This window comes from Gallus gallus, chromosome 1 (genome assembly GCF_016699485.2).
Source record: "Gallus gallus isolate bGalGal1 chromosome 1, bGalGal1.mat.broiler.GRCg7b, whole genome shotgun sequence".
NCBI classification, from domain to species: Eukaryota; Metazoa; Chordata; class Aves; order Galliformes; family Phasianidae; genus Gallus; species Gallus gallus.
The window spans coordinates 130409948-130424769 of NC_052532.1; the positions used below are offsets into that span (position 1 = coordinate 130409948).

General features: G+C 43.5%; 1 protein-coding gene across 2 annotated transcripts in view; it reads left to right on the forward strand.

Moving 5' to 3' along the window:
• The window catches only part of SLC9A7 (solute carrier family 9 member A7), a 79608-nt gene extending 65867 nt beyond the window's left edge, over positions 1 to 13741 (forward strand). For both annotated transcript variants that reach the window (XM_015277756.4, XM_015277757.4), the window contains one exon: positions 1329 to 13741. In XM_015277756.4, the coding sequence (XP_015133242.2) occupies positions 1329 to 1577 (249 nt within the window). In that variant the 3' untranslated portion in view covers positions 1578 to 13741. The remainder of the gene's footprint in view (positions 1 to 1328) is intronic.
• Positions 13742 to 14822: the final 1081 nt, after the last annotated feature.

Genomic DNA, 14822 nt, shown 5'->3' on the forward strand with positions numbered 1-14822 from the left:
ATTCAGCCTACCGAGGAGAACAGCAATATACATGCTTACATTTCAGCTCTTGCTAAGCCGTATGGAGCTATCTGTGTGGGGAAACTCTTGCTTTTGGTTGTGAGAAAGCAAGCTTTATAGTGCTGCTAGGGTTTTCTTCCACTATGAGAAAAACACAATTTTTGACTAATTCAGGCATTTTGCCGCTTATGAAGACCATGCTAAAATAGTACAATTTAATGTTTTGCTGTTGAGTTGTGCTATCTAGGAAAACTGACTTCAAGTGTTTTGTTTTACTCAGAATCATAGAATGGTTTGTGTTGGAAGGGACCTTTAAGATCATCTAGCTCCAACCCCCTGCTGTAGGCAGGGACACCTCCCACTAGACCAGGTTGCTCACAGCCCATCCAGCCTGGCCTTGAATGCTTCCAGGAAGGGGGCATTCACAACCTCACTGGGCAACCTGTTCCAGTGTCTCACCACCCTCACAGTAAAGAATTTCTTCCTGATATCTCGTCTAAATCTGCCCTCTTCCAGTTTAAAGCCTTTTCCCCTTGTCCTGTCACTACCAACTCCACCAACTTCTAGTCCTTGACAATCTATTTGATCCCATTTCTACCAAAATAAATTCATAGGGTTTTATGTGCCAGTTTTGAATGATTTTGAAAACATTTCAGAACTAGTTAAAATTATGAAGGAAGCATTCTCTTATATAAATCTGTCTTAATTTCATGGATTGAGAGTGTTCCTCAGAACTAGGCTAGCTAATTCTCCATTTATTAGTGGGTAAACAGAGTAAGCAGTTAGTTAGCTTAATTTATGAACTAAACAGTAATCTGCCAAGGAAATCTTGAATGATGAGAGTTTGGATTTAGTGAATTCTTACTAGTTTGTGTGAGTCTTTTGCTTCTGAACTTACTGAGGTAGCAAAAGATGCAACTCAGACTCTGTAGCTGAAATTCTTAATTTCACTCAATCTTAGGCTTTCATTTTTCTGAACAGCCTTCTAAATTGTCATATAAAAAACGGGGTAGACAGCTTCTCTTTCCTGTACTACTTGTACTCTACCAGTGCTACAAAACCACTGGTGACTTGTCTGAAGATCTAGTTCTTGGGTTCAGCTCCCCCTTGTCTGCCCACAAGAGCTGTAGTTATTCATAGAACATCAAGCTGTTTTGCAAACGCTGGGTTCAAGGTTATTTTGAACACTTCTTACAGTGGAATTTTACCTTCTGTTGCTTCTGTATTGACGTGTAGGTAAACGTGTATAACATTATCTGTTCAGTTACCTTTTTGGCAAAGAGCTAGTGCTGTGCACTGTATAAAGGCTTTCCTCATTTTTTTTGCAGAATCAAGAACAACTTAGAGAAGAGGATTCTGATTTTATTCTCAATGACAGTGACCTCACTGTGACATACGGCGATACAACAATAACTGCGAATGGTTCTTCTGGCCCTCATACAGCCACCACCAGCCTTGATGGCAGGAGAACAAAGAGTAGTTCAGAGGAAGCACTGGAACGCGACTTAGGAGCAGCAGAGCATGAAGTTGCAAGCAGGGGTACCCGGCTAGTATTTCCTCTGGAAGACAAGGCGTGATTACTGACTCAGTAAAAACAGCTCTCGCTCTGCAGGTGGATCAAGGAGGACTGCTGGCCACTGTGTCACTTGAGGTGGGGGTGTTTGTGTAAGCAAGTGAATGTGTTTAAGTGGTTTTACTAAGGTCTGAAGACATCGCCTATTTTTTACTCAAGATGCTGACAGTGGGGATTTTCTAGAAGTCTGAAAACAGACAAACGAGAACTGGTCATTCTCTTCTTTTACACCACATATTGAATCTAAGCGTAACTAGCATGCTGCAATTGTCTTGTTCAGCTGCAGCAGCTCTCTGTGAGAAGAGGCGTGTGACAACATTGTTGTAGAACTGAGCTTGTCTTGGCTTAGCTTGTGAATGTGGAAGAAGAAATATAAACATGATGATCATGGCAATCAAGAGGAATGTGTACATATCTGAATGTGGAGAGATCCATTTACTTCTCTAGAGAGGTTGAGAAATCCAGAGGTGAAATGGGACAGTATGCCTTAGGACTACAGATGCATGAATGCAACACTGACAAGTCTGTTACTATGATCTGTACTTAATGAATTTCAGGGAAAAAAGGGAAAATAAGATTTTGTTACTGGCCATGTGTTTCAATAGGAAGACACTGAGAGCTGTTTGTCCCTTTAGCTTTGGGCACCTTGACTGCTCCCATTAGCTGAACCATTCCCTCGAAAGAATAACACCCAACTTCTTGTGGTCTGAGACATGGCTGACATGACCCAAGCCTGGAGCCAGGTTCTCGGGTAGAAGTCAGGAGGTGAAACTTTCTCTCCATTAAGGTTGCTAAAAATCAGGTGAAGCTGGATTGAAATATGTCTTGGGCTGGGGAAAACAGCTGAACAGAGGAGTGAAAAAGAGGAGTGAAAAAGGAGAGGAAAAAGAGGGGGAAAGGAAAAAAAAAAACAGTACTGAACTTTCACAGAGGTTTCATATTTCTCAGAAGAGTCCATGGAGTCTGCTTACAGTTTTTGTGTGTGATAAACAGCAAACATTTAATTAAAAGGACAGACAAATATACTGGCTTTACCATTTGTGTCTATTCTAAAAGAAAGGTGTTTACCGCTATTCTCCTTTGCAGAGCAGATGTGAAACCTCAGTGGGGCATTGCACAATAACGTATAAGCTACAGAAGTGATGAACTGTAGTATCATCTTCAGTGTGAAAAGGGAAAATCTTTGCCTAGTACTTAGCCCACTCACACGTAGGCTAGCTTTAACGTGATGCTAAACGCTTCTTACTTTCCAGGTGAGGCGATATCGTTGTCTTTGCTGATAGCTGGAAACTGTTGTGCCTTGAAGAGCAGTTCAGCTATTCAAAGCATGCTAAGATGTCGTGTCGTTCTCATGTCTCAGAAGATTTATTTTTTTAAAACGACTCTGTGGCCCACTAATGTGATGTAATAGCAGTTTGTCTAAAAAGTGTGGTTTCGTTCTTGCTGCCATTTCAGTTGTTCCTCATAAAATTTTGTGTGAGTAAACACCCACTCTGTTTCTCCTTAACTACTGAACTTAATGCTGGGCTAATGATGACAACATGCTGCTGCGGAGAAACGCTGCAGTCCTATGGTCAAGTCTACTTTCTTTCAGCTGTTTGCTAATGAGCGATCTACCTCCTGTATGTGTCCCTCCAGCGTACATTTTTACAGGGCATTGATCTTTAATGACTGCCTGACATTAAAAAAAAAAAAAAAAAAAAAAAAAAAGAAAGAAAGAAAGAGGAAACGAGAAAACAAGAAACTTTATTTTTGGGATGGGAAAACTGAGTTCTGCTCTTAATGGGTGAAGAGTAAAAAACCCTGATAAAGAAAGATCTCTGAGCAGAACAGATCTTTGAGTTCTCTAGTTGCAAGAAAGACAAAGATGGTAATGTTCCATGCTCTATTTGTACTCTTTATAACTTGGCTTCCGTGCGGTTTTGTCTTGTTTTTGTTTTTTTTCTAAGTGCTAGCAGTAGAAAAAAACAGTTACAAAATTACTAAAACCATGCATCTAAAGTAAATGGACTTAATGCAGTGAGGTAAACTTTTACATGCATCTTGAAGGTTACCCAGAGGTGTGCTGGATGCCCCGTCCCTGGAGACATCCAAGATCAGGCTGGACAGGGCTCTGAGCAACCTGTAGGTGCAACTGATGTAGCTGTAGGTGTCCCTGTTCATTGCAGGAGAGTTGGACTAGATGGCTTTTAAGAGTCCCTTCCAACTCAAATGATGATAAGCTGAGGAGTCTCAAATCACTTTGAGGGGAGAAAACAGCACCTTCTGTGGAGAGCTGTTCTTTAGGAGAAAGACCACGTGCGAATTCTGGAAGTGAAAATTGTTTTGTTGGCTTTCTTGGGAAGACTGAGACTCTGAAAGCAGTAGTAAACCATCATGGTACAGTTTCCTTTCTGACCATGTTTATAATTACTGTGCCAAGGATATATGGTTGAATGAAGTTCGCCAGTAAGCACAGAACGTGACTGTGAAAGGGCAACCAAAATTGAGTCTAACTTCTGTATTCCAAAATTACTTGAAACACTTCTCCAACATAGTGAGGAGAGGCCTATATACAGAAGCTTCATTTTATTCCTTGATTTGTTCCTTTTATTTTAAATCTTCCAAAATTGGAATTCACTGTCATCCAAAGGTAAGCTAAAACATCTAGCTGCTTCTTACCTCACTGGTCCTTGTTCAGAACTCCCACATTTCCTTTACTAAGGAAGTAGGCGGAGGAAAACAAAGAATCACAAAATGCAGATTAAAAACCATCTCTTTGTCCTGGAGAAATGGTATATTTCACCAACTAGTGTCTTCTAAAAGATCATTTCGGTTCCTTTCCATTAAAATAGGAGGAATTTTTTCACACAGAGGGTGGTGACGCACTGGAACAGGTTGCCCAAGGAGGCTGTGGATGCCCCATCCCTGGAGGCACTCAAGGCCAGGCTGGATGTGGCTCTGGACAGCCTGGTCTGGTGGTTGGTGACCCTGCACATAGCAGGGGGATGAAACTGGGTGATCACTGTGGTCCTTTTCAACCCAGGCCATTCTATGATTCTATGGAGATGCCAAGCTGGCAATAGCTTGACCTTATCCATACAGCAGATGTAATTTCTTTCAACTTCAGTGTGAGGTTTTGAATAGAAAACAAAGCGGAAGATTGCAGTAAACAGCAATCGATACATACTAATATATGCTTCACCTGGAAAGAGAAGATGTGAGATGGTGGTCCTTGCAGACTGAGGCATTGCTATAATAGCATGGGATGTTGCAGCTGACATGCTTGCCCTTGTACTCGGGACTGAGAGATTCTTCCCTTTAAATTTTTGCTTCCTGCATCATCAATCAGGCTGAAAACCCTCGCCTGATGTTGCCAAGGAGTCTGCTGATTTGAGTCCCTGCACGTGGGCAAAATGAAGTCCCTGATCTTCTTTCAGTACTTCATAGAAGCAAACCCTGGCAGTAAAACAAGACTGGTCTACAGGAGTTCTGTTTCTTATGCCAACAAGTCTTCGATTTAATTGTATTCAAATCTACAACAACTCGCAAGCATAACACTAACATCATGTTTAAACAGACTAAGAAGTTACCTAAACTTTTCTGTACATTCATCTACAATGTTTGGGAGTGGAATTGGACATTCATTTACAGAATTAAAAGAACACTAAGGTAGAAAATTGGCATTTTTGTGCCTAGCTTGCTGGTTGGGTGAGAAACAAAGGTGTTTTGAGTCAGTCACCCTGCAGGTGGTTTGTGCAAAAGAGCCAATTCTTGTATTCTTGTGTGGGATTCTGGGCAGATTATCAGTTAAAGGTGGGGAGCTGTGACTGGGTTCTGTAAGTACAAGGAACGGTGCAGGAGCAATCCTGTTACAACTCTGGGCATAACAGTGGATTTACAAGGTGCTTTTTGTGAGAGGTGTTTCAGTGCTTCTGTGGGCTTTGGCAGTAGCTCCAACACACTGACTTCAAGCCTTCAGAAAGGAGGAAGTGTGTGTTCTTGCTGTGTGCTCCATGTCTGATGTGCAAACACCTGACTTGCTGGGGAAAGGAGCAGTATAACCTACCTTCTCTCATTTAAAGAAAATAAATAAAGACTGAACAAGGATATCAGAAATAATGTAGCAAGCAGGAGCAGGGAGGTGATAGTCCCCCTGTAATTACTGCTGGTTAGGCTGCACCTCGAGTACTATGTTCAGTTTTGGATCCCTTGCTACAAGAAAGGCATCAAGGAACTGGAGCGTGTCCAGAGAAGGGCAATGAGTCTGAGAAGGGTCTGGAGTCTTATGGGGAGCAGCTGAGGGAACTGGGATTGTTCAGTCTGGAGAAGAGGAGGCTCAGGGGAGTCCTTATCACACTGTCTACAATGACATGAAAGGAGGCTATATGGCCTCTTCTCCCAAGTAACAGTGATAGAATGAGTGGCAATAGCCTCGTGATGTGCCACAAGAGGTTCAGATTGGATATTAGTAAAAATTTCGTCTCTGAAAGAGTAATAATGTATTGGAACAGGCTGCCCAGTGAGGTGGTGGAGTCACCATCCCCGGATGTTTTTAAGAAAAGTGTGGATGTGGCTCTGAGTGATGTGGCCGAGAGCGGTCACGAGCATGGGTTGATGGTTGGACTAGATGATCTTGTTGGTCTTTGCAACCTTAATGATTCTATTATTCTAAGGGTGAAGTGTTAAATACTCAGAAATTGACTAAGTCTGGCACTATTCCAAGGGTATGAATTTCTTGGCCTACAAAAAATGTTTTTTCACAGTGAAGAAATTTCCTTTGGGGAAAGGACTGCAGAAAATGCAAGCAGAGGTAAAGAAAACCACAACAGTGTTCTCGGCTGAACTTGCGGTGAGCTGATCCAAGGTGAGTATGTAGCAAAGGTTCTAGTGATGTTCACCAGTATGATGGCCACTGTGTTTTACTCCTGGCAGGTGGAAGGACCTCATAGTAGGAAGTGCAGCATCCTTAATAAACAGCCCGAGCGATTTATAATAACTAGGAGGTCACATCCTGTGATTTGAATCATTCAGTGGGACCATTTGTAGGTGGGTGTGGAAATGATGGTCTGTCTTGTGTAACTTCTATTGAACTTGGCTTGCAATCTCTCTTCTGACAGTATTGATCAGACAATTATGAACAGCAAAGCTCCAAATACTAATATGTTTTGCATGCCTTTTAAGGAGAGGTACAGTGTTTCTTTTAACTCTGTTTGAAGTAGCTCACAGGAATAACATGCCTGACCTCGGGCTTGGCAGACGTGGTCTCTACTTCTGCACAAGTGTGGGAATGGAATTTGAGTACTCGGTAGTTTCAACTTGGTATGCTTTTCTTTAAGATGGGGGTGAGGAGAGAACCTTTTTGAGGAGAAACCGGGGAACTCACAGATACATCAGCAGCAGGGAGTATTCCTCTCTGAAACGTGGAACTTGTGACCCGCTGGGACTTATAAGCAAGGGAGGATAAGAGATGACTGGACATCATGCAGGAAAGAAGGCAGTAAATACCCCACACAGCTTCTGTGCAATCTCTGTCGTAACTGGAGTTGCAGTAAGAAGGATGGAGCTGCTTAGTAGCATGAACGTGTTCCTAAGGGAAAAACACACTGAGTGACAAGTTCAGATGTCCCTACAATGAAAACTGTTCTTTGCAAGCAGCAGCTGACACAAACCTTGCTTGTGGAGTTAGGAGGGTCGTACATCCCAAGTTTGGAGAGGAGATTTGCACACTTTGCAGTGTGAAACCACAGATTCCTCTTGGCTTGTGACGTTGGGAATGCCCTTCTGAAAAATGTGCCCACAAAGTGAAAGAGAAGGAAAGAGGGGAGGAAACAGTGAATTTCAGAGCCAGGAAATGGCTTTAACAGGCAGCTTTACTGTGGGAACAGCATTGTAAACAATTGTTGCTGTTAATCTTGCAGTCCCAAATGCTGAGTTTGCTGGATTTCTGCATACCTTACCCTAAAATAAGGGTGATGGGATAACACAACAGTAATTCAACTGTCCCTTATCCTAATTCATCACAGATTTGAAGGCTTTTACAAGGAAAGCCCGATTCGATTCTAATCTAGGGCAAGGAAAGGAAAGGAATGTTTAATGACTTTTTATTTTTATTAATTTCACTCTATTTTCTTGAATCTAAAAAGTCTTCAGTAAGTTTGGAAGTAGTTCTGAAGGTAACATTAGTCTGATGAATGTGAAAGTGCCTTAATCATGCATAGACACAAACAAGATGTGAGTGTGGGCCAGTCATGTTTGAATCTGTGTTGCGGACTAAGGTGAAATTCCCCATCTTGATTTGTTATGTGATTTATACAGGCTTTTGCTATGGAACTTAGGTACTTGTGACAGGCAAAGCGATTACTGGGATCGGTTCAGATGTTCAGTTAATAAATGATCTATCTGCTCTGGACACTCTATCCAATACACCTTTATCCTATGCTACTTTCTTAATCATGATCTGTTAGACACAACTCTACCTGGGTGGGCTTTCAGACTTTCCAACTACCATTCAGTGTGAAGCTTTATCTGGGGACCAAAACTTATCAGGCAGTTCATAATAATGTATACTGGAGTAAAGGACTTCCCAGTTTTTTCCCACGCTGTACTGGGGAGCTCGGTGCTGTGTGGATCGTCTTGAGAGAGATCACATGGCGTGTGCAGGACAGCTGTAGGGTCAGGCCTAGCCAACATGGGTTCATGAAGGGCAGGTCCTGCTTGACCAACCCAATCTCCTTCTGTGATCTAGTGACCCATCTGCTGGATGAGGGAAAGGCTGTTGATGTGATCTACCTAGATTTCAGCAAAGCCTTTGACACTGTCTCCTACAGTATTCTCCTGCAGAAGCTGACAGCCCGTGGCTTGGACAGATACACTCTTGACTGGGTAAAGAACTGGCTGGAGGGCCGGGCCCAGAGAGTGCTGGTGAATGGAGTTAAATCCAGCTGGCGACTGGGTACAGGTTGTGTTCCCCAGGGGTCAGGACTGGGGCCTGTCCTGTTCTGTATCTTTATTGATGACCTGGATGAGGGCATTGAGTGCACCTTCAGTAAGTTTGCGCCATGGGAGACTCAGGTTGGATATTAGGAAAAATTTCTACTCCCTAAGAGTGGTCAGGAGCTGGAATGGGCTGCCCAGGGATATGTGGTGGAGTCACCATCACTGGATGTGTTGAAGAAACGTTCAGATATTGTGCTAAGGGATGTGGGTTACTGGGGAAACATTGGTGGCAGGTGAATGGTTGGACTGGATGATCTTGGAGGTCTTTTCCAACCTTGGTGATTCTGTGATAGGTGTCAGTGGGGGGAACCCTGTTGCAGTGGTATGGGTAGAGGCAGTGCCCCTCCCAGGCCCATATTCTGTAGTACAGAGCTGGAGAAGATGTGTATTGGTGCACGTAAATGGGCAGCATTCCAGAGAAACAAACATTCAGGTTAGCTTCAATGTTTGATAACGTAATACTTTTTGTTTAATTTTCAGGTGCCCTTGGTCTCCTGCGTTTCTTACATCTTAGATGTTTCTGAACTCAAAGGCATCCCACATAAGAACATTCCATATGCAAGTAAAAAGAATAGTAATAATAATAAAAAAGTGGTGGAAGTATTCAGGCTTCATTTTTATGCCTGAGCACAATGCCAGAGCTGTGCTGTGCTGCTTCTGGAAATCTGGTCAATTAGATAGCAGTAATTGGAAATACTGCACTCACAGCCCACTTTGATGTGGTTATTCGGAGGAAAAAAAATGCGTTCCCTCAGAGAAAGTGAGTGCTTGACTTAAAAGGGTTTTGCTGCACTGTTAAAATATCTGATTTCCGCCTCTAATAAATAGATTGAATGTATTTTTAACTAATTACGTCTCTGACGTTGCTATTGCTGGGGCAGGGAGAAGTAGGCCGTGCAGCTCCATGTTACAGCATATTCATGAAGTTTATTTCTGGGTTGTAGTTTAATCAAGAAAGCTGTCATCCAACCATTCCAAATTTTGGTCTCAGATTGCCTGACTGAATGTCTTGGTGTTGGCACAGAGTAATGGCAGAAAGCAGAATGCCAGGAGATGGGTAATTACCATGGTGGAATAGCAGCTCCCAGCATGAGGAGTCATGGTATTTTGATGATGTTAAATAGCAATGGGTTATCGTTTAACTAAACAGAGGAGATAGAGAAGAGAGAAAGAATAAAAACATATTGTAAAAGCTGCGTTCTAGGGATAGTAGTAGTGCAAGACAGGGAATAGAGTTCAGTCAACACGTTTCACTGACTGCAGCTTAGGTGGTTGACTATATATCTATTTAATACACTGTCCTTAAATAACTATGGTCTCAGTTAGGAAATGCTCAGCAGATAAGAATTCCAAATGTACGCTAACAAACAAACAGTCTTGGCAAAGTATACAACAAATGATATGCACCCCCGGCTCCCCACAAAACCATTAGGTAACACATGGAAACTCCTGAAGTACACAATGCACTCCACAAGCTGCCAGGTAATGGAGTCTGCTGATTCCTGCAAGGCACAGTATTAGACTGAATTCTCTGAGAGAGGGCCATAACCAATATCCCCTGGAAAGAAGGGAGGTTTCAAGATAATGTTAGGGAGAGTAATGCGACCTGATGTTCAATGGTTGATACAGAAATCAGTGCCTGCGGTGTGGGGATCTCAGTCCAGCTGAGAGGGGATCCCACTCAATAGTGGTCCCTACTCTGGAGCACCTCTCCTGTGAGGAAAGGTTGAGGGAACTGCGCTTCTTTCGCTTGGAGAAGAGAAGGCTCCGGGGAGACCTCATTGTGGCCTTCCAGTACTTGAAGGGAGCACATAAACAGGAGTGGGAATGGCTGTTTATGAGGATGGATAGTGATAGGACAAGGGGCAATGGTCTTAAACTGAGATAGGGAAGGTTTAGGTTAGATATTAGGAGGAACTTTTTCACTCAGAGGGTGGTGACACACTGGAACAGGTTGCCCAAGGAGGTTGTGGATGTCCCATCCCTGGAGGCATTCAAGGCCAGGCTGGATGTGGCTCTGGGCAGCCTGGTCTGCTGGTTGGCGACCCTGCACATAGCAGGGGGGTTGAAACTAGGTGATCATTGTGGTCCTTTTCAACCCAGGCCATTCTATGATTCTATACTCTGTTTGTGACTAGTCTCTACTGACATTGTTAGTTAATTGCTACAGTGCACACTTTGTCTGCTGTATGGGGTTAGTCTGATAAGCTGTGTGTGGTCTGCTTCATAAAAAAGCAAGGAAGGCCTCCCTTGGGTTTTACAGGAGTTGGTTCCTTAAGCCTAGAGCCATGGAACCAGACCTGTGAGTGGTGTCCCATTGTTTGTCTTGGTGCAGCACTACCTTGACATGAAACAACACAACTACAGAGCGGCATTAAATTCAGGCAGAAGTTGCTGGGTCAGGCTCTTGACATTAGTTTAAGGCCATGATTGGGAGGGGCAGTCAGGTTTATTGGTTCTCCTAGCGACATAATTGCTGCAGGCTATATATCAAAAGGGTAAAGAAGATGACTAGGCAGAAAACCGCTACTGGACCTTCACCTGGTCCTGTTTTCCATCCCTCACCCAATTATGCCTTTCCCTTTCTTCTGCATGCCTTTTCAGGAGAATTGCACAGACAGTAGTTCTGGCTGCATTTGAACACAAGGTCAAGGCCTCATCCATGCACTCCTTTCCAAATATAAGAGGTCTTCGTGTTGCGTGGAGCTCCTGCTCTGTTAAAAAGCTTCAGGTTCGGTGTGAACACAGACATCTGTTTTAGGTCAGCCAAGTGCTTTGCCTTTTCTTTTCTCACTGTGTTCACAGCTTGATGTAAAGCTTGGAGTCACTGAGAAGTAGCAGGTATGTATGTGCCTGGTATGTGACCAGTATGTGACTGGTAATGGTGGCAGCTTGGCACATGCATGCATATGTTCTGTATTTCAGCTGAGAAGTTAGGAGGGTGGGTTGTTCCCGCAGGTTAAGGCCAGCAGTTCAGCTGCATTCTCATAACACAGAACTGGAGTTCCCATCCTTAAATGTGGTTAATGATTCCCAGATAGGAGTATCCAACACTTGCTCAGATAACCTGTTATTTAAGAAAGGGCACAAACTACAGTGGACAGTAAATGTTATTATAAGCAGCAGTAAAATGTGGATGTACATCAATATGGGTGTGATAGAGAGGACTGCAGCTGGAGCAGGTCCAAAGAAGGGCAACAAGGCTGGTGAAGAGCTTGGGGAATATGCCCTACAAGGAGCGACTGAAGGAACTGGGGCTGTTTAGTCTGGGGAGGAGAAGGTTGAGGGAAGACCTTATTGCTCTCTTCCAATACATGAAAGGTGCTTACAGCAGAGCGGGGTTGGTCTCTTCTCACTGCTGACAGGTGACAGGATGAGGGGAAATGGCCTCAAGTTGCGCCAGGGTAAGTTTAGGTTGGATATCAGGAAACACTTCTTTACAGAAAGGGTTGTTAAGCAGTGGAATAGGCTCCTCAGGGAGGTGGTTGAGTCACCATTCCTGGATGTGTTTAAAAACCGTCTGGATGTGGTGCTCAGGGACATGATTTAGCAGAGGGTTGTTAGAGTTAGGGTAGTAGGGTTAGGTTGTGGTTCGACTTGATGATCTTCAAGGTCTTTTCCAACCTGAGTAATTCTATGATTCTATATCTGCTCTGAAAATGAGTGAATCTCTCTGGATTAATAATTTACCATTTAGTCTTGGTTCCATTTTGTATTTTCTCCCCAGTGTTCACAGTGGACAAACATTGTAGCAGTGTCATCCAGAGGTGTGCACAGCAGGATCTGGGAAAGGAGTGAGTAGGAAAGTGCCAAATGTGAAGGGTGCTCAGTTACTTGGGATGATGAGTACTAAGGTCGTGACTCTAAAATGTAGAGCAGCACGTGGTGAAAAGGAGCTTTAATTGTGTGAGTGCAGTGGCCTGTAAAATAGCTCTTACTTTGTGAGAGAGCTCAGAATCATTAAGAAGGTAGCAGGAATTAGTGAAAAGATGAATGGTGCTGGGAACTGGACTCACAATCCTTATGTCGCTGTGTCCTTGCCACCAGCATCCCCTGCAGCTTCGGCTGTCTTTGAAAGGACATAAAAGGGAGAAGGCAGAGCAAGGCAAAAAGCAGTCAGAACTCCAGTGTAATTTTTCTGTGATGAGTAAACACCTGTGTTGTAGCAGCTTTGGTAAAGGAGCAAATCTGAACAGGACTTACCGCACTTCTGGTCAATGGAGGCAAAACCTATCATAGGCTGTTCTTCTTGTGTGCTTTCCCTCCAGACAGCTGCAAGCAGTGTTTCCAGTCAACAGAACAGCTCCATTTTGTCTGTACTTTTTGCCCACTCTGGTCAGCAGTGAGGTGGTAAAGTGACTGATGGTAAAGTGTTTTAGATAGCAGTCATTCTTGATCCTTTCCAGTCGTGAAGTTGGGCTGAAGCCTACACCTGTTCCGTGCTTCAGAGTGTAACTTTTCTATTGTATATGCGCAGCAGGAACTTCCTGACAAGATAGCACAGTTCCTCTACTTGCTCTGAAAGAGGGCAAGCCGCCCTTCTTGCTCCAGTTCACCCAGCACTCAGGAAGGGAAGGAAGCTCTGCAGTAAATCTGAATGTGAGAAGCCTATCGTGGTTTGCTGTTGTCAAGTAGGTTTGAGCATTTGAAACGTGAACATGCAAAAGCATGCAGTCAGGTAAGGGATGAAGTTCAGATCTGGTATTTAATGAGAAAGGAATTCTTCTTCAACACTGCCAAGTGTTATCTTGGAAAGCAAAGCCCTAAGAAGACTGCAGCTATTTCCTGCCTACAACCACAGGGCCCCTTTCCTCAGGACAATGAGGAACTGATGCTTATAATGCTCCTTGTTTTCAAATCTTCTGCTCTTTTTCTTTTTTTTTTTCTTTTTAATCCAAATAATCTGTTGTTCTTTGCATTATGTTTTTCTCAGATAGCTGGGAATATCCTTCTCAAGTTGTGACTAGTTAGGCTTTTTAAGGGTTCTCAGTAACTTCTCAGTGCACAAACACCGGCTGGATATTTGAACTAGATCAAACGGGGGAGGAGTGGAAATAGTGGTGTGAGATGGTGATGAGAACTGAACTGTGCCTGACAAGCTGTGGAAGTTCAGCACTGTCTTTCTTTCTCCCGGGCATTCTGTGTATTCCCTAATATAGTCAATAAAGATGTTTGTGTTTGCCAACCTAATATCGCTCTTCTGTTGCAAGATATCATAGGTGTTTAGACCGAGTTCAGTGTTCGCAAAGAAACTGGATTTTGACCATCCACTGACCTCCTGTTTTCCCTAAGCAAGAGTGGGATCACTAAGTCAAACCTATTATTCCCACTAGACTAACCCACACACATGAGACCCACTGACTTCTGCAACACACTCGCAGCACCAGAAGCTGTGTGTGTTTTTGAAGCTAGGAGCAAAGAGGTTTTGTTTGTTTTTCATAACCAAAGTTCACATTCAGATTTGTGCAGAAAAGTGTAGAAAAGTGTAACTTTTTCTAAATGCGCTGTTTACGTGTTCTGAACCATCTGATTAATGAAATAAACCTATCAAATCCATGTCTATTAAAAATGTTAAGACCCAGCCTGCTCTCTTCTTCTGGAGCAAGAAACTGTATTTAAATGCTACGTGATTATGTCCGTGCAATAGAATCATAGAATCACTGAGGTTGGAAAAGACCTCTGAAATCATCTAGTCCAACCATCAAACCACCACCACCACCATGCCCACTAACCACGTTCCTCAGTGCCACATCCTCACTCTTCTTGAACACCTCTGGGGATGGTGAGACTTCAGTCTGTAGACAGCAATAAGGTCTCCCCTGAGCCTCTTCTTCTCCAGACTGAACAATCCCAGTTCCGTCAGCTGCTCCCCATAAGGCCTGTGCTCCAGATCCCTCACAGCTTCGTTGCCTTTCTCTGGACACACTGCAGGGCCTCAATGTCTTTCTTCCAGTGAGGGACCCAAAACTGAACATAGCACTCGAGGTGCAGCATTACCAAAGCTGGATACAGAGGGATGATCACCTCTCTGCTCCTGCTGGCTGCACTATTCCTGATACAAGCCAGGATGCATTTGACCACCTAGGCACGCTGCTGGCTCATGTTCAGAAGGCTGTCAACTAACACTTCCCAGATCCTTTTCCTCCACAGTTTTCCAGCCAACTGCTGTACTTCCACAAGCAAGCCACCTGTAAGTCAGTTTTAAAATGAGCTGGGTTTGTTTGGTTTTAAAACTGCTTTCTGGCAGTTTCCTTCAAGGTTACCATCACCA